Source organism: Mobula hypostoma, chromosome 10, assembly GCF_963921235.1.
Source record: "Mobula hypostoma chromosome 10, sMobHyp1.1, whole genome shotgun sequence".
NCBI classification, from domain to species: domain Eukaryota; kingdom Metazoa; phylum Chordata; class Chondrichthyes; order Myliobatiformes; family Myliobatidae; genus Mobula; species Mobula hypostoma.
Window position 1 is genome coordinate 8642726 of NC_086106.1, and position 26618 is coordinate 8669343.

General features: G+C 46.8%; 1 protein-coding gene across 8 annotated transcripts in view; it reads left to right on the top strand.

The window, feature by feature from the left end:
- LOC134352634 (spectrin beta chain, non-erythrocytic 1-like) overlaps positions 1 to 26618 on the top strand; it is a 223155-nt gene that overhangs the window by 141654 nt on the left and 54883 nt on the right. For all 8 annotated transcript variants that reach the window (XM_063059956.1, XM_063059955.1, XM_063059954.1 and 5 more), the window contains 4 exons: positions 13876 to 14100; positions 15330 to 15419; positions 20750 to 21028; positions 24430 to 24560. In XM_063059956.1, coding sequence (XP_062916026.1) covers positions 13876 to 14100; positions 15330 to 15419; positions 20750 to 21028; positions 24430 to 24560 — 725 coding nt within the window. The remainder of the gene's footprint in view (positions 1 to 13875; positions 14101 to 15329; positions 15420 to 20749; positions 21029 to 24429; positions 24561 to 26618) is intronic.

Sequence of the window (26618 nt, forward strand, 5' to 3'; positions counted from 1 at the left end):
CTCATCACGACAGTGGAGGAGGTCATGGATAGTCATATCGGAATGGGGATGGGAAGTGGAATTAAAAGTAGTGAAGTAGTGTTCATGGATTCAATGTACATTCAGATGTCTGATGGCAGGAGGAGAGGAGTTCCTGAATCATTGAGTGCGTGCCTTCAGGCTTCTGTACCTCCTTCTTGATGGTAGTAATGAGAAGAGAGCATATCCTGGATGCTGGTGGTCCTCAATGAGGGATGCTGCCTTTTCTGCGGCATCGCTCCGTGAAGATGTCCCGGATACTACGGTGGCTGGTGCCCATGATGGAGCTGACTGAGTTCACAACTTCCTGCAGCTTGCTTCCATCCTGTGCAGTGGCTCTTTCCCCCTCCCTCCCCCCACCCCCCCCAACCCCATACCAAATGGTGATGCAGCCAGTTGGAATGCTCTCCAGGATACAGCTGTGGAAATTTGCAAATCTCCTCAAACTCCTAATGAAATATTGCCACTGTCGTGCTTTCTTTGTAATTGCGTGGATATGCTGGGCCCAGGATCGATCCCCAGAGATGCTGCCACCCAGGAATTTGAAATCGCTCACCCTTTACACTTCTGATCCCTTGATGAGGACTGGTGTGTGTTCCCTCATCTTACCGTTTTTGAAGTCCACAGTGAATTCTTTGATCTTACTGATGTTCAATGCAAGGCTGTTCCTGCGACACCACTCAACCAGCTGATCTATCTTGCTCCTGTACGCCCTCTCATCACCACCTGAGATTCTGCGAACAAAAGTTGCGGCAGCAGCAAATTTTTAGATGGCATTTGGGCTGTGCCAAGCCAAGCAGTCATGAGCATAGGGCAGTGGGCTAAGCAGACAATGGAAGCCATAAAAATTGCCATAAATTAAAAATAAATAAATAGTGCCAAAGATGAAAAATGAGATAGTGTTTGTGAGCTAGTACACCATTCAGATATCTGATGACAGAGGTGAAGAAGCTCCTCTTAATACATTCAGTGTGGCTGTCCAAGATCGTGTTCCTCCTCCGCGATGATAGTAATGAGTTGAGGGCACATTGTGGATGGAGAAGGCTGTGGATGATGGAAGCGCCATCTTGAGGCACTGAAGACCTGTGAATGGTGGTGCCCAGGATGGAGGTGGCAGGCTCTACAACCCTCTGCAGCTTCTTGTGATTCTGTGCATTGGAGACTCAATGCCAGGCTGTGATGCAACCAGTCAGAATTCTCTCCACTGTACATCTGTAGGTATTGCCAATATGTTTAGTGACGTACCAATTCTCATGCTGCTAAGGAGGTAGAGCCTGCGATATCCCCCAAGCTGCTTTAAGAGGCAAAGGAGGAGATTGCTGGGGCACTGACAGTTTTGTAACTGTTTGTTGGCCATCTGTAAAGTGTTGATTGACTAGAGAACTATTTTTATTCAAGAGTGACACAGGGATGAGCCAGATGATGACAGGCCTGTAACTCTAGGAAAGTTATTGTGGAAAAATATTCTGAGGGACACGGTTATTCTGCACTTAGGAAAGCAAAGACAGACAGTTTGACTCTATTTTAGGGTGATTTCTATCTGGCCACTTTGATCATCTGCCAGCCCAAAGACACTCACAAATTTCCGCAGACGTACCATGGAGAGCATTCCAACTGGGTGCATCACCATCTGGTATGGTGGGAGGGGGGGGGCACCCTCAGGACATGCCCTCTTATCATTGCTACAATGAGGGTGGAGGTACAGGAGCCTGAGGACACACACTGAACTATTCAGGAATAGCTTCTTCCCGTCAGCCATCCATTTCTGGATGGACATTGAACCCATAAATGCTACATTACTTTTTTTTCCCCTGTCTTTTTGCACTGTTTATTTAATTTAACTTTTAAAAAAATATCCTCTGGGTTTTCCCCCCCTCCCCCTTTTCCTTCTCCCTGGGCCTCCTGTCCCATGATCCTCTCATATCCCTTTTGCCAATCACTCGTCCAGCTCTTGGCTCCATCCCTCCCCCTCCTGTCTTCTCCTATCATTTTGGATCTCCCCCTCCCCCTCCCACTTTCAAATCTCTTACTAACTCTTCCTTCAGTTAGTCCTGACGAAGGGTCTCGGCCTGAAACGTCGACTGTACCTCTTCCTAGAGATGCTGCCTGGCCTGCTGTGTTCACCAGCAAATTTTATGTGTGTTGCTATATACTTACTGTAATTTACAGTTTTTATTATGTATTGCTGCTGCATAACAACTAATTTCAAATATGCCAGTGATATTAGATCTGATTCTGATTAAATTTTTTTTGAAGAGATATCGAAGTGTGTATTTGCGTACACACTCAGACTGACTCTCTCTCTCTCTCTCTCTCTCTCTCTCTCTCTCTCTCTCTCTCTCTCTCTCTCTCTCTCTCTCTCTCTCTCACTCACTCACTCACTCACTCACTCACTCTCTCACACACACACACACACACACACACACACACACACACACACACACACACACACACACACACACACACACACACACACACACACACACACACACACCCCACACCCCACACACGCAGCGTTCATGGAAAGGAATAAAGTGTTAATCTTTTGGGCCAAAGCTCTTCTTCAGGGCTGACCTGATGAATTCCTCCAGCAGGACACTCTGTGTGTGATACTTTGGATTTCCAGCAACGGCAGTATCTCTTATGGTTTTTGACCAAATCGTTGCAGCTGATGTAGTCGACATGGACCGAACATAAAGGTTAAAAGTGGCTTCTCCAACCCTGCGGATGACACGTTTGTGTGGGAATGTAAGCTACGAAGGGGGATGCAGAGAGGTTTCAGTGCTTCTTGGAAAGGTTGAGTCAGTGGGTGGGTGCAGTGTAATGTTGATGAATGTGATCCACTTCGATGGCAGAAACAGCCAATTACCATGCGGGCAGCAATCAACTGTGAAGTGCAGTGAGACTTGAATATTAGACATGAGAAAGTCTCCAGAGGATGGAGATCGAAAGCACCACTCTCATAACATTGGAGGAGCTCCGCAGGTCAGGCAGTATTGACGGAAGAGAGTAAACAGTCGATGTTTGGGGCTGATATCCTCTTTCAGGACCGAGAAGAAAGGGGGAAGATGCCTGAATAAAAAAGGTGGAGGGAAGGGAAAGAGGCTGGCTGGAAGGTGACACATGAAGCTGAGGTGGGTGGGAAAGGTCAAGGGCTGGAGAAAAAGAAATCTGATAGGAGAAGTGAGTGGGCAATAGGAGGAAGGGAAGGAAGGAGGGGACCCAGAGGGAGGTGATAGGCAGGGGAGAAGAAGTAAAACGCCAGAGTAGGGATTTTTTTTTACCAGAAGGAGAAATCGATATTCATGCCATCAGATGGAGAGCACCTGGATGGAATATAAGGTGTTGCTTCTTCAACCTGAGGGGGCCACACCTTGAATGATCAGCACTTTGGAATGGGCATGGGAGTTAGAATTAAAATATTAGGCCACCGGGAAATCCAGCTGGAGGAGGATGGAGCGAAGGTACTCGATGAAGTGCTCCCGCAACTTACAGCGGGCCTCACCAATGTGGAGGAGGCCGCAGCGGGAGCATCGAACACAATAGGCGACCCCAGCCGTGTAGTGCAGTGGGTTTGCTTTTTAAGCAAGTGGTATGTCATCCTTCGCTGCAGGGTGGTATGGTAGTATAGCAGTCAGCAGGACACTCTACAGAGCCAGCGACTCAGGCTTCAAAGTAAATTGATTATCAAAGCACGTATACACCATATGCTACCTTGAGATTGTACTATATCTCATATATACAGTATATACTGTTCCATAGGTCACCATATACCACCTTGAGATTCATTTTCTTGGAAGCATTCACAGTAGAACAGAGGAATGCAAAAGAACCAGTGAGAAACTACACACAAACAAAGACTGACTAACAACCAATGTGCAAAAGAAGATGAGCTGAGCAAATATAAACAATAAGTAAACAATTAATCAGTTAAACAATGATTAATAAATAATACTGAGAACATGAGTTGTAGAGTCCTTGAAAGTGAGTCTGTAGGTTGTGGAATCAGTTCCGAGTTGAGATGAGTGAAGTTCTCCATGCTGGTTCAGGAGCCTGATGGTCGATGGATTATAACTGTAACTGAACCTGGTGGTGTGGGACCTAAGGCTCCTGTACATGCTGATTCCAGAACAGATCTTTTAATATCATGACACCAAGAAGTTTAGAGTTAGTGACCATCTCTACATCTGATCCCCCAGTGAGGTCCATGATCAGGATTTACTTCCTGCTAGTGTCTGTAAGGAATTTGTACGTTTTCCCTGTGGTCACATGGGTTTCCTCTGGGTACTCCAGTTTTCCCTGATGTTTCAAAGGCATGTGGATCAGGGATAGTGAGTTGTGGGCATGCTATGTTGGCACCAGAAGCATGGAAACACTTGCGGGCTGCCCCCAGAGCATCCTTGGATTGTGTTGGTCGTGGATATAAATGGTGCATCTCACTGTGTGTTTCATTGCACATGCGATAAAGAAATCTGGTATTTAATCTTACTGATGAGAGGATTCGAGTACAGGATCAGGGTCATCCAGGTGATACCACACCCCAAGTTTTGCTCCCCTTTTCTGAGGAGGAAGTTTAGAAGAATGGGAAATGATCTGAAGAAACCAAGAAAAGTCTCGCAGGAATATACAAACGGTGTGGGAAGGAAGTTACTTTTATACTTTATACTTTATTGTTGCCAAACAATTGGTACTAGAACGTACAATCATCACAGCCATATTTGATTCTGCGCTTCACACTCCCTGGATTACAAATACTAAATATTAAAAATATTAAAAATAGTTAAAATTAGTAAATATTAAAAATTTAAATTATAAATCATAAATAGAAAATAGAAAAATGGAAAGTAAGGTAGTGCAAAAAAAATCCAAGAGGCAGGTCCAGAGATTTGGAGGGTACGGCCCAGATCCGGGTCAGGATCCATTCAGCAGTCTTATCACAGTTGGAAAGAAGCTGTTCCCAAATCTGGCCGTATGAGTCTTCAAGCTCCTGAGCCTTCTCCCGGAGGGAAGAGGGACGAAAGTGTGTTGGCTGGGTGGGTCGTGTCCTTGATTATCCTGGCAGCACTGCTCTGACAGCGTGCAGTGTAAAGTGAGTCCAAGGACGGAAGATTGGTTTGTGTGATGTGCTGCGCCGTGTTCACGATCATCTGCAGCTTCTTCCGGTCTTGGACAGGACAACTTCCATACCAGGTTGTGATGCACCCTAGGAGAATTTTTTTCTATGGTGCATCTATAAAAATTAGTGAGGGTTTTAGGGGACAGGCCAAATTTCTTTAGTTTTCTCAGGAAGTAAAGGTGCTGATGGGCCTTCTCGACAGTGAACTCTGCTTGATTGGACCAAGTCAGGTCATTTGTGATATTGACCCCGAGGAACTTAAAGCTTTTGACCTGTTCCACTTGCGCACCACCGATGAAAATTGGGTTGTGCGGTCCGCTACCTCTTCTGAAGTCAACAACCAATTCCTTCGACTTGCTGTGGTTGATGGATAGGTTATTGTCTTCGCACCATGCCACCAGGTTCTTAATTTCCTCTCTGTACTCAAACTCATCATTACCCGAGATACGGCCTACAATTGCTGATAGAGTAACCCAGCAGGAGGAGTCACAGAGCAAAGATACGGAATAAGTCCTGTAGGAGTTGATGAGAAATTTCTTCACCCAGAGAGTGGTAATCGGTAGAACTCTTTACCACAGGTCATTGCTGAAGCTAAAGCATCATCTAACTCCTTGAATATTATTCGTTCGTTATGTGTTGTGTTGTATGATGTGGACAATCATGGTCTTTCCATGACTATGCTTGTTGTGGGCAAAATTTTCTACGGAAGATGTTTGTCATTGCCTTTTTCCAGGCTGTCTCTCTACAAGATGGGTGACCCCCCCCCCCGATCCCCCTAGCTGTTATCAATACTCTTCAGAGATTGTCTGCCTGGCATTGGTGGTCGTATAACCAGGACTTGTGATATGCACTGGCTGCTTATACGACCATCCACCATCTGCTCCCATGGTTTTACGTGACCCTGATCTTGCGGGAGTTGGGGGCAGGTGCTACATCTTGTCCAAGAGTGACCTGCAGGCTAGCGGAGGAAAGGAACACCTTACACCTCCTTTGGTTGGAGATGAACCTCCACCCCACCACCCACCCTTGAATATCGCCATTGTTTCAGGGGCTGCGTAAATCATGAGAGCCGGGAAGAAAGCAGGGGCTGTTGCCAGATTGGGATAGTCATAAATAACACTGCATGGAAAGAGGCCCATTTTGACCAACAGGTATTGATCCCATTCACTGTGGTGATTCTAGTTGCTTCACTTGAAGTAATGGTCATTGATTTCATCATAAGGTGCTGAGTTATGTTCAGAATGGTAGAACAGGCTTGAAGGATTGAAGAACATCAGAAGAAGGTGTAAGATCACCAGGGTATGTCATGAAATTTGTTGACTTTCAGCAGCAGTGTAATGCAATACATAATAGTAGAGAAAAAAACCTGTGAGTTACAGTAAGTATATGTATATCAAATAGTTCAATTAAAGTCATGCAAAAATGGAAATAAAAGAGTTAGTGAGGTAGTGCCCATGGATTCAGTGTCCTTTGAGTAATCAGATGGCAGAGGGGAAGAAGCTGTTCCTGAACCTCTGAATGTGTCCCTCCAGGCTCCTGTACCTCCTTCATGATGCCAGCAAAGACAAGAGGGCATGTCGTGGATGATGGGGGTCCCTAACGATGGACTCCCAGCTGCTTTGAGGCATCACTCCTTGAAGATGTCCTGGATACTATGCAGGCTCGTGCAAAGCCCTCGCCATCATTCAGCACGTTTGCAAAGTGCGCTGCCACAGGAAAGCAGCGTCCATCATCAGGGTCTCCCAGCATTCCGGCCATGCTCACTACTACTCTCATCGGGTGGGAAGTGCAGGGGCCTTGGGTCTCGTAGCACTTAGATCACCAGTTGATCTTGCAACAATCAGGCCCCTGAAACAGTGTGGATAGCTTCACCTACCTCTACTCCTACTCCACAACCTACAGACTTTCAAGGACTCTTTAAGAAAAAACTTTTACTTTTTAATAAAAAATTATTATTTTCACAATTTGTCCTCTTTTGCACATTGGATACTTGTCAGTCTTTAAGTATAACATTACATAAGTACTATTCCATTTCTTTTATTTTTCTGTAAATGCCCACAAGAAAACAAATCTCTAAGTGCTCTATGGTGACATATATGTACTATAATAATAAATTTACTTTGAAATTTAAAGTGTTCCTGCTCCTAATTCTGATAATCATAGGAAAGTACAACACAGAAACAGGACCTTCGGACTATGTAGTTCATGCTGAACCATTTAAACTGTCTACTCCTATTGAACACGTTTCACTTGAACACTCACCACCGTTATAAAACACAGGTTCTTCACCCTCTTCCCTCTAACTTATTTTAATCTGATTTTGGTCTGATCAGGGACAGTCAGCATGGCTTTGTGAGGGGTAGATCGTGTCTAACAAGCCTGACAGTTCTTTGAGGAGGTGACCAGGCATACAGATGAGGGTAGTGCAGTGGAAGTGATCTATATGGATTTTAGTAAGCCATTTGGCAAGGTTCCACACGGTAGGCTTATTCAGAAAGTCAGAAGGCATGGGATCCAGGGAAGTTTGGCCAGGTGGATTCAGAATTGGCTTGCCTGCAGAAGGCAGAGGGTGGTGGTGGAGGGAGTACATTCAGATTGGAGGATTGTGACTAGTGGTGTCCCACAAGGATCTGTTCTGGGACCTCTACTTTTCGTGATTTTTATTAAAGACCTGGATGTGGGGCTAGAAGGGTTGGTTGGCAAGTTTGCAGACGACACAAAGGTTGGTGGTGTTGTAGATAGTCTAGAGGATTGTCAAAGATTGCAGAGAGACATTGATAGGATGCAGAAGTGGGCTGAGAAGTGGCAGATGGAGTTCAACCCAGAGAAGTGTGAGGTGGTACACTTTGGAAGGACAAACTCCAAGGCAGAGTACAAAATAAATGGCAGGACACTTGGTAGTGTGGAGGAGCAGAGGGATCTCGGGGTACATGTCCACAGATCCCTGAAAGTTGCCTCACAGGTGGATAGGGTAGTTAAGAAAGCTTACGGGGTGTTAGTTTTCATAAGTCGAGGGATAGAGTTTAAGAGTCGCGATGTAATGATGCAGCTCTATAAAACTCTGGTTAGGCCACACTTGGAGTATTGTGTCCAGTTCTGGTCACCTCACTATAGGAAGGATGTGGAAGCATTGGAAAGGGTACAGAGGAGATTTACCAGGATGCTGCCTGGTTTAGAGAGTACGCTTTATGATCAGAGATTATGGGAGCTAGGGCTTTACTCTTTGGAGAGAAGGAGGATGAGAGGAGACATGATAGAGGTGTACAAGATAATAAGAGGAATAGATAGAGTGGATAGCCAGCACCTCTTCCCCAGGGCACCACTGCTCAATACAAGAGGACATGGCTTTAAGGTAAGGGGTGGGAAGTTCAAGGGGGATATTAGAGGAAGGTTTTTTACTCAGAGAGTGGTTGGTGTGTGGAATGCACTGCCTGAGTCAGTGGTGGAGGCAGATACACTAGTGAAGTTTAAGAGACGACTAGACAGGTATATGGAGGAATCTAAGGTGGGGGCTTATATGGGAGGCAGAGTTTGAGGGTTGGCACAACATTGTGGGCCAAAGGGCCTGTACTGTGCTGTACTATTCTATGTTCTGTGTTAATAACCAACAGTTTGTTCTGCCCCTGATTATTAAACCTAGGCATGTTCTAGATGAGTCTTGGACAGTATTACATTTTAAGTTCTAATGTTTTGTGTCTGCTGAAGCTGCTTAGAGGTCTGGTGTTTTAAACCCTTATGGTTTAAAATGTTTCTGTTAATCAACCGGTGCCTCGACTTTGAGTTGTGCTAAATTTTGCTCTGCAAGTGCCTTCTGCTGCTTGTCAGATTTCACACTCAGATTATCATTCGTTTCTATCATTGAGTTGCCGGCTGGTGGTGCAGTGGCATCAGCACCGGACTCCGAGGTGAGTGGTCAGGGGTTCGAACCCGGCCGGCTCCTGGCACGTTTTCCATCCGTGCTGGGGTCGAGCGTCGGGGAAGATTGCCGTCTAATGCGCCACAGGGTGCTGAGAGGAATGAACTAACTTATCAGTGAGTTACTGGGGCAAAACTTGCTGGCTGGAATTTGTAACTGTGCTCAAAAGAAACTTCAGTAAGCCTAAGACATCTTATCACTTGCTTTTGAATACGTGACGGCAGTGAGTCTGCTGGAGGTTTTCAGAGGGCCGGGCAGCAGTGGCGGGGGGGCAGGAGGGAGTTTGTGTTAGGATTTGTCAATGTACTTAATCAAAACTGGGTGTTAGGACTGATTGGAGAGGGATAATAGATGTATAAAGAGGAGAGCAGATGTAGCGAGACAGGGGCTAGTGAGTGATCAGCAGATGGAGAAAGAGTAAAGGGCGATGGGCATTCCTCCCTCCCTCCCCCATCCCCGCCTAAAGATGCTGCATCTCCCTCCAGCTGGTCAAGCAGATTCGCGCGTCTGGTCTCGTATGTCTCTTCCCTGACAGTCTGAGACCTAGAGAGTACTGACCACACTGCATCTGGTCCACAGCTTTGCAGATGGTCTCCGCATGCAGTCCTCGCATGGAATGTGGCTTGTTTGACAGGCACAACGCTTTACAGTACCAGCGACCCGGGTTCAATTCCTGCCACTGCCTGGGAGGAGTTTGTGCGTTCTCTCCGTGACTGCGTGGGTTTCCTCCGGGTGCTCCCGTTTCCTCCCACAGTCCGAAAACATACCGGCCAGTAGGTTCATTGGACATTGTAAGTTGTCCCATGATTGGGTTCGGATTAAATTGGGGGTTTGCTGGGCAGTGGCCCTCAAAGGGCCAGAAGGGCTTATTCAGTGCTGTATCTCAATAAATAAATAAATTCTGCCTCTCAAACCCAGTTCTAGGCGTAGCAACCAGCAGGGAAAGGAGGGAGGTAACTAACCATTTTGTTTTCATTTGCTGTTTTTTAATTAACATTTATTTCTAAAGTTTAACAATAATTCAAACTATTTACTTCAGTTACTATAGTTTGGAATGACTATGAGAGATACGTAAAGACTGTTTAAAATCCTTAATAGAAGCAGAAATGCTGGAAGCACTCAGCAGGTCAGGCTGCATCTGTGGAAGGAGAACCAGGTTAACGTTTCAGGTGGAAGACCTTCTTCAGAACTGGGAAAGCGAGGTAAAGATCATTGTAAGTTGCATAGAAGGTGGGAGGGAGGGATATACCAAAGGAGATAACTGTGGTGGGGAAATCATATGGTGTAGTTGTCGGGTAAATGTGCCTTTTGTTTTTGAGTTGGGTGTTATTAGTAGCACGTCTGTTACACATACTGGTAATGAGAGTTATGTGTGTTAATGCCAGGTTCTTTTCATGTGATATGTGTTGCTAATTCTTATCCTGCGTTACGTGTTCCTAATGATGGGTCTGTGCTGTGTGCTCATTATGGTTGGATCTGTGTTGGGTGTTGCTATTTGCAGGGTCTGTACTGTGCATTAATAATGGGTCTTATCATGTTTTGCTAATAGCAGGTGAGTGTTACGTGTTGCTAAGGGTAGGTCCATTTAATGTGTTGCTGCGAGCAGGTCTGTGTTATATTTTGCTAAGTGAGGTCTGTGTTACAGTTCTATGTTATGTGCTGCAAAGAGTAGGCCTGTGTTACGTGTTGCTAAACACAGGTCTACGTTATGTGCTGCTGAGAGTAGGTCCGTGTTCCGCAACACTTACAGCAAAGCTGAGTGTTTCAGCATTTTCTCTTTTTTTTATTTCAGATTTCCTTCATCTGCAGCGTTTTAAAATTTCATTTACGGTTGAAGTCGTTCATTGTATTAGAGCAGGCAAAGCTCTAGAGCAATGTCATCTTCCTTTGAAGCCTCTCAGGGTCATTGTGGGGTGGGGGTGGGACCCTACGCAACACTGCCTGATGCTGGAAGGGTGTCTGAACCTTGGCTCTGACTGTATCATCAAACCTACACTCTGCTCAAAGCTCAAAGCAAATTTTTTTTATGAAAGTGCATATACATCACCATATACAACCCCCAGATTCATTTTCCTGCGGGCATACTCAGTAAATCTATATCATTAGTTTTATTAGTTTCAAAGTTCAAAATAACTTGTTATTATCAGAGTATATGTATGTCACCACATACAACTCTGAGATTGATTTTCCTGTGGGCATACTTAGCAAATCTATAGAATGGTAACTATAACAGGATCAATGAAAGATCAACCAGAGTGCGGAAGACAACAAACTGTGCAAAATGCAAATATAAATAAATTGTAATATATAATGAGAACATGAGATAACGGGTCCTCAAGGTGAGATCATTGGTTGTAGGAACATCTCAATGGATGGGCAAGTGAGGGTAGTTACCCCTCTTGGTTCAACAGCCTGATGGTTGAGGGGTAGTAACTGTTCCTGAACCTGGTGGTGCGAGTCCTGAGGCTCTTGTACCTTCTATCTGATGGGGGCAGCGAGAAAAGAGCATAGCTTGGGTGGTGGGGATTACTGACGATGGATGCTGCTTTCCTACGACAACATTTACTGTTGATGTGCTCGGTGGTTGGGAGGGCTTTACCCATGATGTAGTGGGATGAATTCACTACTTTTTGTAGGAGTTTCCGTTAAAGGGCATTGGTGTTTCCATCCCAGGCTGTGATGCAGCCAGTGAATACATTCTCCCCTTCACTACTGCTCAGCAGTTCACTGAAAGGTACAGAATTTTATTTGATGATAGGCAAAAAGAGTTCTCAGCCAGTAGGCAGTACCCAGAGTGCTACTTAAGTACATTATTATTAATAATATAGTATTAGTAATATATTAAATTACTATTACTTTATAATTACATTATAAAGTAATTTATTAAGATCACAGGTTTGCCAATGCAATAAGTTTGAAAGAGTACACAAAGTTTATAAGGCTGTTGTCAGATCCGGAGGACTAGAGTTATAAAGAAGGATTGAAAGGGATAAGACTTTATTCTTTAGAATGTAGAAGATTGAAAGGAGACTCGATAGAGGCATAAAAAATATAAGGGGTTATAGACAGGGTAAATGCAAGCAAGCTTTTTCCACTGAGGTTGGGTGGGACTACAACCAGAGGTCGTGGGTTAATGGTGAAAGGTGAAAAGTTTTAACGGGAACTTCTTCACTCAGAAGGTCATGGGGGATATGGAATGAGCTGCCAGTGGTGCATGTGAGCTCGATTTCAGTGTTTGAGGTTTGGGTAGGTACATGGATGGTAGGGGTATGGAGGGTCATGCTCCCAGTGCAGTCAATGGGAGGAGGCAGCTTAGTGCTTTCAGCATGGACTAGATGGGCCAAATGGCCTGTATCTGTGCTGTACTTTTCTATGACTCTATGAACCTGTGACAGCACATATTAAAGTAAGCAGCTTAGGATGTTGGTATTTGAGTGGAATCCTTGGCCCTGCATTGATATAAGTGAACTGAAACCGTCCTTTGAGTGAGGTAGGTGTTACCTACCTGTACAAGTTTGTTAAAGGTTTTACTCAGCTCAGTCTTTGGTCTCATTGGTCTTTACCTAGAGTTGGTTTTCCCATCACCCACAGGAGCAGGAGTAGGCCCTCAAGCCTGCCCCACTATTCTATATGATCATGTCCTAGGCCTCTTCTCCTCTTGTGTACTCACTTACTGCCCGTTACATTGCTGGTGTTTAGGGCAGCAATGAAGGTCCTCCATCTCTGGTGGTGTTCAGGGTTTCCTTCATCATGTCAGTAGCTTCCTCTCGGTTTTCACTACCATCCGTCACGCAAGTCCCGGGTAGAGACTCAGGAATACCGTCACACTCAGATGTAGAAGGATTCTTCATTGTTGTTTCCATAACAATTTTGTTTTGTCAGTCAGGGTTGTTAGCCCTGAGCTGAACCCCCAAACCTAGAGGACTGGTGGACCTCTCTTAGTGTGGCCTCTAAACTTTGACCTATTTGGTGTTGGTGACACTACCAGGAGCCAAAGCATAAAGCCTTGACTCCAGCCAACATGGCTCTCCAGGCGTTCATAACTCAGTGTTGAGTACAGGACATGGGATGTTATATTTTGAAGTTGTATGAGGCATTGGTGAGTCCAAATTTGGAGTATGTGTGAAGTTTTGGTCAACTACCTACAGGAAAGATGTAAATAAGGTTGAAAGAGTATAGAGAAAATTTACAAGATTGTTGCCAGATCTGGAGGACCTGAATTATAAGGAAAGATTGACTAGGCTAGGGCTTTATTCTTTAGAATGTAGAAGATTGACAAGAAATTTAACAGAGGTATACAAAATTATGATAGATACAGATAGGAATGCATTTTCCAATGAGATTGGGTGGACTACAACCAGAGGTCATGGGTTAAGGGTGAAAGGTTATAAGTTTAAGGGGAACATGAGCGGAAGCCTCTTCACTCAGAAGGTTGTGCGAGTGTAGAATGAGCCATGGACAGTAGGGGTACGGAGGGCTGTGGTCCTTGTGCAGATTGATGGGAGTAGGCAGCTTAAATAGTTTCAGCATGGACTAGATGGGCCAAAGGGCAGATTTCTGTGCTGTACTTTTCTATGAATATGACGAAGCTCTCTTCATAATTCAGATGCTTGAGTCTTGGCATCAGCCTTGTAGATTTTTTCTGCTCTCTTGCCAGTTTAGTGACAACATTCTACAAGCACGGGGACCAAAACTGCAGACAATACTCTAAATGCAGTCTTGCCAACACCTTGTACAGCTTGTAGTTGGGTTGTATGTGATTAGCTGGACGCTGTTGGTCATTTTGGAAGTTTACTCAATGACATTGGTTGATTTGGATCTGCAGGTACTGGAGAGCCAGATGGAGGGCTGGTACAAGGAGGTGGGAGAGTTGCAAGCCCAGGCTGCAACCCTGCAACAGGAAGGTTCCGGAAAAGAAGAGGTCATTGAGAAGCAGAATGTCGTGGAAACAAGAATTGTGCGTCTGATTGAGCCACTGAAGCAAAGACGGAGGATTCTGTTGGCATCCAAAGAGGTCCACCAGATCACACGGGACATGGAAGATGAGATGGTAAGCACAACAGCACAAAAGCATGACACGTGGTTACAACAAACTGTCTTTACTATTTGTGCATCACTGTCACTCACACCAAGCTCATAGAAGGGCTTCTTGTACCAATGTCTATGAAATGTGCTTTTACATCATGTATTGGTCATGTGGAAAAAGCACCATCTCAGAATGGTTCAACTTTATATCAGAAAATGCATACACTATACAATCTGAAATTCTTGCTCTTCACAGACATCCACAAAACAAGAAACTCCAAACAATGAATGACGGAAAATCAGAACCCCAGAGCTCCCCCTGCCCGTCCCATGCAAAAGTGTTAACCCTCTCACTCCCGCTGTCCCCCCCTTGCACCAGCTGACCCCCCCCTCCCCCAACCACCATCAAAAACTACAGTCCATAACGCAGCACTTATCTCAGACAGGCTCCCTCTCACCACTGAGGCAGAGAGAAAGAGATCTCTCTTGCAACAACGAGAGGGGAGGCCAGCAACTCACTGTTCCAATGTTACAACATTCTGTGCGGCTTCTCCAAGCCCCACTGACTCGAGCACCGACAGGCCTTTGCTCCCAACAAAAGAGAGGGATCGTTCAAGTATAGGGGCCGCTGTCTGACAGCAGCATACACCACCGGATATCTATTTAGTCATTTTGCTGGCTGTAACACTTACCGTTGGACAGTTAAGCGAGAAGCCTCAAGCACTAACTACAAATGAAAATCATCAACAAAACATTTTTAGCTTAGTTGATATAATATGTTTAACAGTGCCGTTATGCAATTAAACACATTATATTAAAAAAAAGTTACGTCTTGCTTCTCCAAATTCCAATGTGATAAAGTAGTCTGAAATTGTACTTGTGTTCAGCTTCAAATGGAGTATCATAAACAAAAACAATTTTAGAGGGAGCGACACTTTGGGGGGGAAAAAATCATTGCCCAGTTTAAGAAAGAACATGGCCTAAAAGTAGAAAAAAGCTAGTTCTGCATTCGTAGGAATGGATTCATGTACGTTGGAATTTTAAGTTTAATAATGAATAATATAGGACCTTGTTCATGTGTATTGGTCTTCTCCATAAATATGGCTTTGGTAACCTGGGGATGGCCTGTATATCACAATGCCTCTTATATTGTATAGAAATACTGCAATGCTGCTATATCATAATATAATCGTATAACTATTTAAGTTGATTCTTAGTATCTTGAGTGCCTGCCCAGTGTTTTATGTCTCACAGCTCTGGGTTGAGGAACGTTTGCCATTGGCCAAGTCCAAGGACCACGGTATCAATCTACAAACGGTACAGCTTCTTCTGAAGAAACTTCAGGTGAGTGACAGGCACAGAGAATTCTGTATTTGTTTAAGATATGGAAGGAGGCCACTTGCCCCATCGAGTTGTTGCTGGCTTCTGGAGCATTCCCAATAGTTTTAATTCCATGTGACCATGCTTGGGTTTAAATGGGCCAGCTTTGTGTCATTTCTCCTGCTGCCCACCTGCATGAAAGGGGCTATTTGTTGCAGGTATTTGACTCTTCACACTCCTCTGAGATGCAGGATAAAACAAGAGCCACACGATCACAGGGGGAGCATGCAAACTCCACACCGACAGCACCGAAGTTCAGGGAGGAACCTGGGTTGTAGGAACTGTGAGTTGGTTGGGGTGGTTAACACTACCCGCTGCACCACTCTCTGAGATGACGAGAGTGATAATGGGCAACCTGGGTATCAGTACCAACAGGCTGGATACCCGTCCAAGCCACAAGCAGCCAGCAAACTGCAGGAGGAACTCAGGGGCTTGAGCAGTATCTGTGCAGCTGAAGGAGTCATAGAAAAGTACAGTACAGAAACAGGCCCTTTGGCCCATCTAGCTCTTGCTGAACCTTTTTCTTTCCAATTTTTTAAATTAGTTTCTACATAGAAGAATACAAGTACAAGAAAGTATCTATATAGGTCAAAAAAGATTTTAAAAAACTACCAATTACATTATATCTATCCATAAGAATAATCTCATTACCCCGTATTCATGTGTTAATCAATAGTTACATTGAAATATACTAATTTATTACAAAAAAAAGAATCCTAACCCCTACCAAGACCGAAGCTGTTTATTAAGGAGAAAAAAAGGTAAAATACCTTCTCATATAACAAAAAATAATAATAGCCAACATCTGAATTTAAACAATGAATTGAAGGTTTTGAAAATAATTCAGAAAAGGTCCCCACAACATTTGAAAGTCTTGACACGATTCAGAAATTGATACGAATCTTCTCTAAATCTAAGCATGACAGAACATCGTATAACCATTGAGCATAAGTAAGAGGAAAACCATCCTTCCATTTAAACAAAAGCCTCCTCCTAGCTATAAGAGAGCTAAAGGCTAAAATATGTAAATCAGATGTCTTCAGCTTGATATCTTGTCCTGCAACAATACCGATAGGGCCGTCAGAGGACTGAACCTTTTTAAATTGCCTACTCTCATTGACCTACACCGGGACCATAGTCCTCCATATGCCTACTATCCATGTACCTATCTTAACTCCTCTTAAGTGTTGAAATCGAGCTCGCATGCACCACTTCTGCTGGCAGCTCGTTCCACGTACTCTCAACCCTCTGAGTGAAGAGTTTTCCCCTCGCGTTCCCCTTAAACTTTTCACCTTTCTCCCTTAACCTGAGACCTCTGGTTATAGTCCCACCCAAACTCAGCGGAAGAAGCCTGCTTGCATTTACCCTATCTGTACCCCTCATAATTTTGTATACTTCTATCAAATCTCCTCTCAATGTTCTACATTCCAAGGGATAAATCTTGACCTATTCTGTCTTTCCTTATAACACTGGTCTTCCAGACTGAACAACAACCTTGTAAATTTTCTCTGTACTCTTTCAACCTTATTTACATCTTCCCTGTAGATTGATGGCCAAAACTGAACACACTACTCCAAATTTGGCCTCCCCAATGTCTTGTACAACTTGAGCATAACATCCTATCTCCTGTACTCAATAGTTTGATTTATAAATGTCAGTGTACCAAAAGGAGTTGATATCGTCTCTGGTCAAGACCCTGCATCATTCACCTGTGAGTCGGCTGGGGTGATATACTGCGTCCGGTGCTCCCGATGTGGCCTTCTATATATTGGCGAGACCCGACGCAGACTGGGAGGTCGTTTCGCTGAACACCTACGCTCTGTCCACCAGAGAAAGCAGGATCTCCCAGTGGCCACACATTTTAATTCCACATCCCATTCCCATTCTGACATGTCTATCCACGGCCTCCTCTGCTGTAAAGGTGAAGCCACACTCAGGTTGGAGGAACAACACCTTATATTCCGTCTGGGTAGCCTCCAACCTGATGGCATGAACATTGACTTCTCTAACTTCTGCTAATGCCCCACCTCCCCCTCGTACCCCACCCGTTATTTATTTATATACACACATTCTTTGTCTCTCTCTCCTTTTTCTCCCTCTGTCCCTCTCACTATACCCCTCGCCCATCCTCTGGTTTTCCCCCCTTTTGTCTTTTCTTTCTCCCTGGGCCTCCTGTCCCATGATCCTCTCATATCCCTTTTGCCAATCACCCGTCCAGCTCTTGGCTCCATCCCTCCCCCTCCTGTCTTCTCCTATCATTTTGGATCTCCCCCTCCCCCTCCCACTTTCAAATCTCTTACTAGCTCTTCCTTCAGTTAGTCCTGACGAAGGGTCTCGGCCCGAAACGTCGACTGTACCTCTTCCTAGAGATGCTGCCTGGCCTGCGGCGTTCACCAGCAACTTTGAGTTCTTCCGGCTGTTACTTAGTTGCTCCAGATTCCAGCATCAGCCATTCTCTTGTGTCTCCAAGCCGCAAGTACCTGTGCTCTCATTGCCGCCAATCCACAAGAGATTTCTGCGGCTGTTGTAAACCTTGAGCAACAAACACACAAAATGCTGGAGGAACTCAGCAAGTCAGGCAGCATCTGTGGAAGGGATGCTGTCTCCATAGAGGTCGCCCGAGTTGTTGAGTTCCTCCAGCACTTTGTATGTGTTCTGTCACACCCCAGAAGGTTCCCTCAGCAACCATCCTCTCCTCTGAGTCACACCCACACCCGGTGGAATATCCGTTGCTAATACGTCATCACTATTCATTTATTGCGTGTCATGTCATACGATGTGGGCGACCACGGTCTGTGACCATGCTTGCTTTTGGAAAATTTTTCAGCAGAAGTGGTTTGTCACTGCCTTCTTCTGGGCAGTGTCTTTACCAGATGGTTGACCCCAGCCATTATCAATACTCTTCAGAGATTGTCTGCCTGGTGTCAGAGGCCACATAACCGGGACTTGTTATATTCTGCACCGGCTGCTCATACGACCATCCACCACCTGCTCCCATGGCTTCACGTGATGCTGACTGGGAGGAGGTGGGGAGGGGGGGCTAAGCAGGTGCTATAGCTTGCCCAAGGGTGGAGGGAAGGAGTGCCTTACATCTCCTTCGGTAGAGATGTACCTCTATTCCACCTCTTCATCACCACTGGTTCTAAATGCTGCATATGTTTTCCCAACAGTACGTATGTTGTCTGCAGGGTCTGCATCACCAGGCGTGGAGTAAGTGGGATGAAATGCTTATTTTGCCCATGGAAAATTGCAGAGAGGAGGGTTTAAAAGGCAGGTGGCTGTCTGAGGAGTGTGACAGATTGTCCATTCCCTGTATGGAACCCCTGCCTGGATGGGTCAAGCTTCAGATGTTGCCTGCCTTTGGAGTAAATGCTATTTCATAATTTAATAGATGAGTGAATTAGCAGTCGCTCACCCATTGGCAGAAAAGCTGACGCACGGTAACTTAGCAACAATCTGCTGGAGGAATTCGTTAGGCTGAGCAGCATCGGCGGAAGGAAAGAAACTTAGGATATAGGATACTACTTGAAAATTTCTACAGATGTACTGTGCAGAATGTACTAACTGGCTTGAATCACTGGTATGATGGAAGGGTGTGGGGTGGGGGCTACTGCACAGGATTGAAGTAAGCTGCAGAAAGTTGTGAACTCAGCTCCATCATCAAGGACATTATCCTCCCCAGCATCCAGGACTTCTTCAAGGAGCGATGCCTCAAAAAGGTGGCTTCCAACATTAAGGTCCCCCCCCCTCCTCCCCATATCACCCAGGACATGCCCTCTTCTCATTGCTACCATCAGGAAGGAAGTACAGGAGCCTGAAGTTACACTCTCAACAATTCGGGAACAACTTCTTCCCCTCTACCATCAGATTTCTGAATGAACATTGAACCCATGAACACTACCTCACTATTTTTTATTTTTATTTTTGCATTGCTTATTTAATTTAACTATTTAATATATATAAACTTACTGTAATTCAGTTTTTCTCTATTATTATGTACTGCACTGCACTGCTGCTAAAAAGTCAACAGATTTTACAAAATATACTAGTGATATTAAATCTGATTCTGACACAGCACAGTACAGCCTCATTCGGCCCACGATGTGCTGCTGAGCTTTCAACCTGCTCCAAGTTCAATCTAACTCTTCCCTCCTTTAATGCCCTACATTTTTCTATCAATTGTCTGTCTGTCTGTCTGTCTGTCTGTCTCTCTCTCTCTCTCTCTCCCCCCCTCTCCCTCTCTCCCCCTCCCCCCTCTTCCCCCCTCTCCCCCTCCCCCTCCCCCCTCTCTCTCTCTCTCCCTCTCCCTCTCTCCCTTAAATGCCCCTAATATTATCTGTCCCTGGCAAGCCATTCCTTGCACCCACCACTCTCTGTGTAATAAAACTTACCTCTTATATTCCCCCCTCTACTTTTTTCCAATCACCTTAAAATTATGCCCCCTTGTATTAGCTATTTCCACCCCGGGAAAATGTCCCTTTGATGTGTGTTGCTTAGGTCTCTATTCTTTGGAGCGTAGAAGGTTGAGGGGGGACTTGATAGAGGTGTTTAAAATTATGAGGGGGATTGATAGAGTTGGCGTGGATAGGCTTTTTCCATTGAGAGTGGGGGAGATTCAAACAAGGGAACATGAGTTGCGAGTTAAAGGGCAAAAGTTTAGGGGTAACATGAGGGGGAACTTCTTTACTCAGAGAGTGGTGGTTGTGTGGAACGAGCTTCCAGCAGAAGTGGTTGAGGCAGGTTCGATGTTGTTATTTAAAGTTAAATTGGACAGCTATATGGACAGGAAAGGAATGGAGGGTTATGGGCTGAGTGCAGGTCGGTGGGACTAGGTGAGAGTAAGAGCTCGGCACGGACTAGAAGGGCCCAGATGGCCTGTTTTCATGCTGTAATTGTTATATGGTTAATCTGTCCTCATAGGACTTGCTCTGTGATCCGGGCAGCATCCTGGTAAATCTCCTCTGCATCCTCTCTAAAGCTTCCGCATCCTCCTGATAACAAGGTGACCAGAAATGGGTGCAATATTCCAACAATAGTTTAACTGTTGATGTTTTGGGTCAAAACCCTACAGTAGGACCCTCCACTCCCAACGGATGCTGCTTGACTCGCTGAGTTCCTCCTGCAGATGGTTTGTTCCTCCAGATTCCAGCATCTGCGGTTTCCTGTGTCTCCACAGTCCTGCCTTACCATAGTCATTCTTACCTGTGCAGTCCCAGATGTCGTAACTGTTTTGAGTCCCTTAACCAAGAACCCTCCCAGCTCTGTGTGACGCTCGGTCTCTTTGATGTTCATAGACTCTCCAGCGGGAGATCCAAGGCCACCAGCCCCGGATCGGCGATGTGATAGAGAGGGCCGGACACATTGCTTCGATCCAGAGCCCGGAGGCTGATGCCGTGCGTCTGAGTCTGGAGAGGCTCCAGGAGCTGTGGGCCGCGTTGCAAGAGGAGACACAGCAGCGACAGCAGAGGTTGCTCGCGATGCAGCAAGCCCAGCAATATTACTTCGACGCCAGCGAGGTGGAGTCCTGGTTGAGCGAGCAGGAGCTGCACATGATGACGGATGAGAAAGGAAAGGTGAGGAGCTCCTGGTGGAAACAGCAACCTCTTCCACCTTGAGCCCCATGTCTGTGTGGGCGTGGGGTCAGGATGAAAGATGTGCGGATGAAAATGCTTCAGAGGAATCCAATTTTTTTCATTCATTCTTCTGCCCTGATCGATGTTCAGACACGCATGCACACGCACACTCTCTCTCCCCCTCTCTCTCACCCTCTCTCTCACCCTCTCTCTCACCCTCTCTCTCACCCTCTCTCTCACCCTCTCTCTCACCCCTCTCTCTCACCCTCTCTCTCACACCCTCTCTCTCACCCCTCTCTCACACCCCCTCTCTCACCCCCTCTCTCTCACCCCCTCTCTCTCACCCCCTCTCTCTCACCCCCTCTCTCTCACCCCCTCTCTCTCACCCCCTCTCTCCCCCTCTCTCTCACCCCCTCTCTCTCCCCCTCTCTCTCCCCTCTCTCTCTCCCCCTCTCTCTCCCCTCTCTCTCCCTCTCTCTCTCCCCCTCTCTCCCCTCTCTCTCTCTCCCCCCTCTCTCCCCTCTCTCCCCCTCTCTCCCCCTCTCTCCCCTCTTCCCCCTCTTCCCCCTCTTCCCCCTCTTCCCCCTCTTCCCCCTCTTCCCCCTCTTCCCCCTCTTCCCCCCTCTTCCCCCCTCTTCCCCCTCTTCCCCCTCTCCCCCTCTCTCTCCCCCTCTCCCCCTCTCCCCCTCTCTCTCCCCCTCTCCCCCTCTCTCCCCCTCTCCCCCTCTCTCTCCTCCCTCTCTCCTCCCTCTCTCCCCCTCTCTCCCTCTCTCCCTCTCTCCCCTCCTCCCCCTCTCCCCCACTCCCTCTCCCCACTCCCTCTCCCCACTCCCTCTCCCCACTCCCTCTCCCCACTCCCTCTCCCCACTCCCTCTCCCCCTCCCTCTCCCCCTCTCTCCCTCCCTCCCCTCTCCCCCCTCTCCTCTCCCTCCTCTCCCCCCTCTCCCCCCTCTCCCCCTCTCCCCCCTCTCCCCCTCTCCCCCCTCCCCCCTCTCCCCCCTCTCCCCCTCTCTCCCCCTCTCTCCCCCTCTCCTCCCCCTCTCCTCCCTCTCTCCCTCTCTCCCTCTCTCCCTCTCTCTCCCTCTCTCCCCCTCTCTCCCTCTCTCCCCCTCTCTCCCTCTCTCCCTCTCTCCCTCTCTCCCTCTCTCCCTCTCTCTCCCTCTCTCTCCCTCTCTCTCTCCCTCTCTCCCTCTCTCTCCCCCTCTCTCCCTCTCTCTCCCTCTCTCTCCCTCTCTCTCCCTCTCTCTCCCTCTCTCTCTCTCTCTCTCCCTCTCTCTCCCTCTCTCTCCCTCTCTCTCCCTCTCTCCCCCTCTCTCCCCCTCTCTCCCTCTCTCTCCCTCTCTCTCCCTCTCTCTCCCTCTCTCTCCCTCTCTCTCCCTCTCTCTCCCTCTCTCTCCCTCTCTCTCCCTCTCTCTCCCTCTCTCTCCCTCTCTCTCCTCTCTCTCCCTCTCTCTCCCTCTCTCTCCCTCTCTCCCTCTCTCCCTCTCTCCCTCTCTCCCTCTCTCCCTCTCTTCTCCCTCTCTCCCTCTCTCCCTCTCCCCCTCCCCCTCTCCCCCTCTCCCCCTCTCCCCCTCTCCCCCTCTCCCCCTCTCCCCCTCTCCCCCTCTCCCCCTCTCCCCCTCTCCCCCTCTCCCCCTCTCCCCCTCTCCCCCTCTCCCCCTCTCCCCCTCTCCCCCTCCCCCCTCTCCCCCCTCTCCCCCTCTCCCCTCTCTCCCTCTCTCTCCCTCCTCCCTCTCTCCCTCTCTCCCTCTCTTCTCCCTCTCTCCCCTCCCCTCTCCCCCCTCTCCCCCCTCTCCCCCCCTCCCCCCTCTCCCCCTCTCCCCCCTCTCCCCCCTCCCCCCTCTCCCCCTCTCCCCCCTCTCCCCCCTCCCCCCTCTCCCCCTCTCCCCCCCTCCCCCCTCTCCTCCCCCTCTCCTCCCCCTCTCCTCCCTCTCTCCCTCTCCCCCTCTCCCCCTCTCCCCCTCTCCCCCTCTCCCCCTCTCTCCCTCTCCCCCCTCTCCCCCCTCTCCCTCTCCCCCCTCTCCCCCTCCCCTCCCCCCTCCCCCCTCCCCTCCCCCCTCTCTCCCCCCTTCTCCCTCCCCCCCCCCAGTCTGCTCTAACCAATTCTTGCTGCTTCCCTCTGAGCTAGTCCTCCAGCGTCTTCAGGTAGTCGACTGACTGTGAAAGGGAGCGTTGGAATGGCCGGGCCAGCTGCTGAAGAGCTTCCTGCAGTTAATTCTGGCCCCCAACTTCAAATTAGGCTGGCTGCAGATGCTGACCCATCTGCAAATTGTGCGAGCCCAAGCAGAAGATGAATGAGTAGGGAGGTTGTGTGGGAGCAGAAGGGGGAGCTGATGGAATAAGAAACTTTTTTCCGGATACTCTGCAGCGGTAAAGCAGGGGAGAGTTGTCGAAGGAGACCTTTGTCGAACGCACTTCTTAATGCAAAATAAATACACAATTTCAGTGAGGTTTGGCAATTAAAAGTTCATTTGAAAATTTATTGACTTTCCACTCAGAATTTTTGAAATGACTTAAAACATGATTTGTGAACTGTCGGTCTGAGGGAAACGAATGGAAGGTTTTCAGTTAATTATTTGATTGGTGAGAAGGCTGTGACAGTCACAGTAAATCCCAACATCTTTTGCCTACCCACTAGTGGACGGCTGGGTGGATCTTTTCACTAGAAGTGGGATGCAGGTGAACCTGGGAATGATGTTGGGTGTTTGGAAATGTCGCAACATAAGACACGAAAACAGAATTAGGCTATTTGGTCGGTCAAGTCCGCTCCGCCATTCCATCATGGATTTTTTTTACCCCCTCAACCCCATTCTCTCCTGCCCTCTCCCCATAACTGTTGACACCCTTTATTAATCAAGAACCTTTCAACCTCCACTTTAATGGCTTGGCCTCCACAGAATCACCATGCATTGGCTAAAAACATTTCTTCTCATCTCTGTTCTAAAGGGACATCCTTCTATTCTGATCCTCTGGTCCTCTGTGATTGGGCACATCCTCTCCACATCCACTCTATCTTGGTCTTTGAATATTCAATAGATTGATGCAATTGATGCGATTAGATATGTGAATGCGATTCCCCCCTCCCCCCCATTTCTTCTAAACTCCAGCAAGTACAGGCCCAGAGCTATCAAACGCTCCTCATACATTAACCCTTTCATTCCCAGTCTTGTTCTCATGGACCTCCTCTGGATCCTTTCCAATGCTATTGCCACCTTTCATACAGAGGGTTCCAAAATATTTGGGAATCAATGTGATGTTTGTCTTAGTAGAAGTCTCATTGCATTCAAGAGGTCACTGAAGTTGATGCTCCCATTTCTACATTGCCACTCTGTTCTCCTGTGAGGCATTTTGTTTAGAACAGCAGTTTTTTTCATGAGGTGTTTGTACTGTTCTTGACGTAGGATGAGCAGAGCTCTCTCCAGCTGTTGAAGAAGCACCTGACCCTGGAGCAGACTATCGACGATTACGCAGAGAATATTTGCGAGCTCTCGAAGACGTGTAGAGCGTTACTGGATGAAGGACACCCAGAGAGGTAATGTAGCCAGCAGCCTTGAATCCTGAGGCAGGGCAAATTGAATTACTGTCAGTTCACTGCAGATGACCTGCCAGTGGGTATAGGAGCATGAAGGGAATTGAGGAATAACCGTAAAACATGGGAGCAGAATTAAGGCATTTGACCCATCGAGTCTGCTGTGGCATTTCCTCACAGCTGATCCATTCTTCCTCTTGGTCCCAGTCTCTTGCCTTTTCCCCGTATCTCTTTATGCCCTGACTAATCAAGAATCTGTCAACCTCTGCCTTTAATATTCCTGAAGATTTGGTCCCATGGCTGCCTGCGGCAATGAATTCCACAGATTCACCACTCTCTGGCTAAATGAATTCCTCCTCATCTCTATTATGAAAGGACGCCCCTCTATCCAATGCTGATAGGTTGGGAAAGTTGAATGAGTTGGCACAGTTTTAGAAACTCAACTCCCGCGGTTCTGGTTTGATCCTGTTTGATACTGTGTGTGTGTGTGTGTACATTCCCCTTGAGATCACATGGATTTTCCCTGGGATTTCCAGTTTCCTCCCACATCCCACAGGTTAAGCTAATCGTACTCATTTCAGATGGGAATTCATCCCAGCTCTGTACAGTGCCCATGAATGCAAAACCTTTTGCAATCAAGGGCAATGTATCATTTAACTTCCTTAACTGCCGTAGTACCATGGAGAGAATTCCAACTGGCTGCATCACTGTTTGGTATGGTGGGGGCGAGGAGGTTTCTACTGCACAGGATCGAAGCAAGCTGCAGAAGGATGCAAACTCAGTCAGCTCCATCATGGGCTCTAGCCTCCCCGGCATCCAGGACATCTTCAAGAGTGATGCCTCAAAAATATGGCATCCATCATTAAGCACCCCATCACCCAGGTCATGGCTTGTTCTCATTCCCTCAGTCATAGAGGAGGTTCAGGAGCCTGAAGGCAGACACTCAATGATTCAGGAACAGCTTCTTTCCCTCTGCCATCAGATTTCTGAATGGACACTGAACCCATGAACGCCAACTCAGTACATTTTTTCTTTCTTTTTGCTCTAGTTATTTAACTTTTTAAACTTACAGTAATTTTCAGGTTTTGTTATTACGTATTGTGATGTATTGCTGCTGTGTAACAACAAATTTCATGATCTATACCAGTGATATTAAATCTGATTCTGATTTCTGATTTTCATTTTTTTTCGAGTTGTGTGGTCCAGATCGTAACGTAGCCTCTTCTGCCAATTATTTTAAGCTGATGTTCTCCACTTGTTGGCATTTTTCCTTTCAAACCTTATTTGCGTATATCAGAATTTTCATAATTTTAATCCAAATGCCAACAACTATAAATCAAAGTTCAAAGTAAACTTATTATGAAAGTACATGTATGCCACCATGAGAGTCATTTTCTTGTCTGCATTCACAAAAAATACAAAGAGACACAATAAAATCAATGAAAAGCCACATACAATAAAGACATGCAAACAGTCAATATGCAGAAGACAACAAACTGTCATCATCATCATCATTATGTGAAATATCGTATGATATTGGCTTTCCTTGAGGTTATTATGGCCATGGGTGGTAATAGGGATAAGGTCCCACTACCTATTAAATGCTTCCAATGGCGTGCGTCTCAAATAGCCTCTGACAACCAAGTCCAGCTCCCGGCCTTTGCGTGTGGCTTAGCTATTAAACCCAGAGGAACCGTTTTTACTAACAGGAGAAGGGACAAAGGCGAGTTACTGGCACCTTAAAAAAAAGTCGCTTTGGACAGATGGGGCTCAAACCTCCACTACCTTGTGGTTAAACTGATTCAGGGGGAAGGCTTCGGGAGTAAATCCTGAGGGAAGCTGGGGTCCCTATGGCAGTCCTACGTTGAATTGATTGCTGACTGGCAATTCCTGCAATGCTGCTGATACCAAACTGTTTCAGCCTCTGCCGTTCCCTTGGGTTCATCAGACGTCTGGCGAGTGGGAGCTTGCTACATGGCCAACAGCTTGCTGTCCATATTGTACTGCCCAGGCTTGCGTATCTAAACAGCTAGAACGCAATATCCTGGGTCGACCCTGACA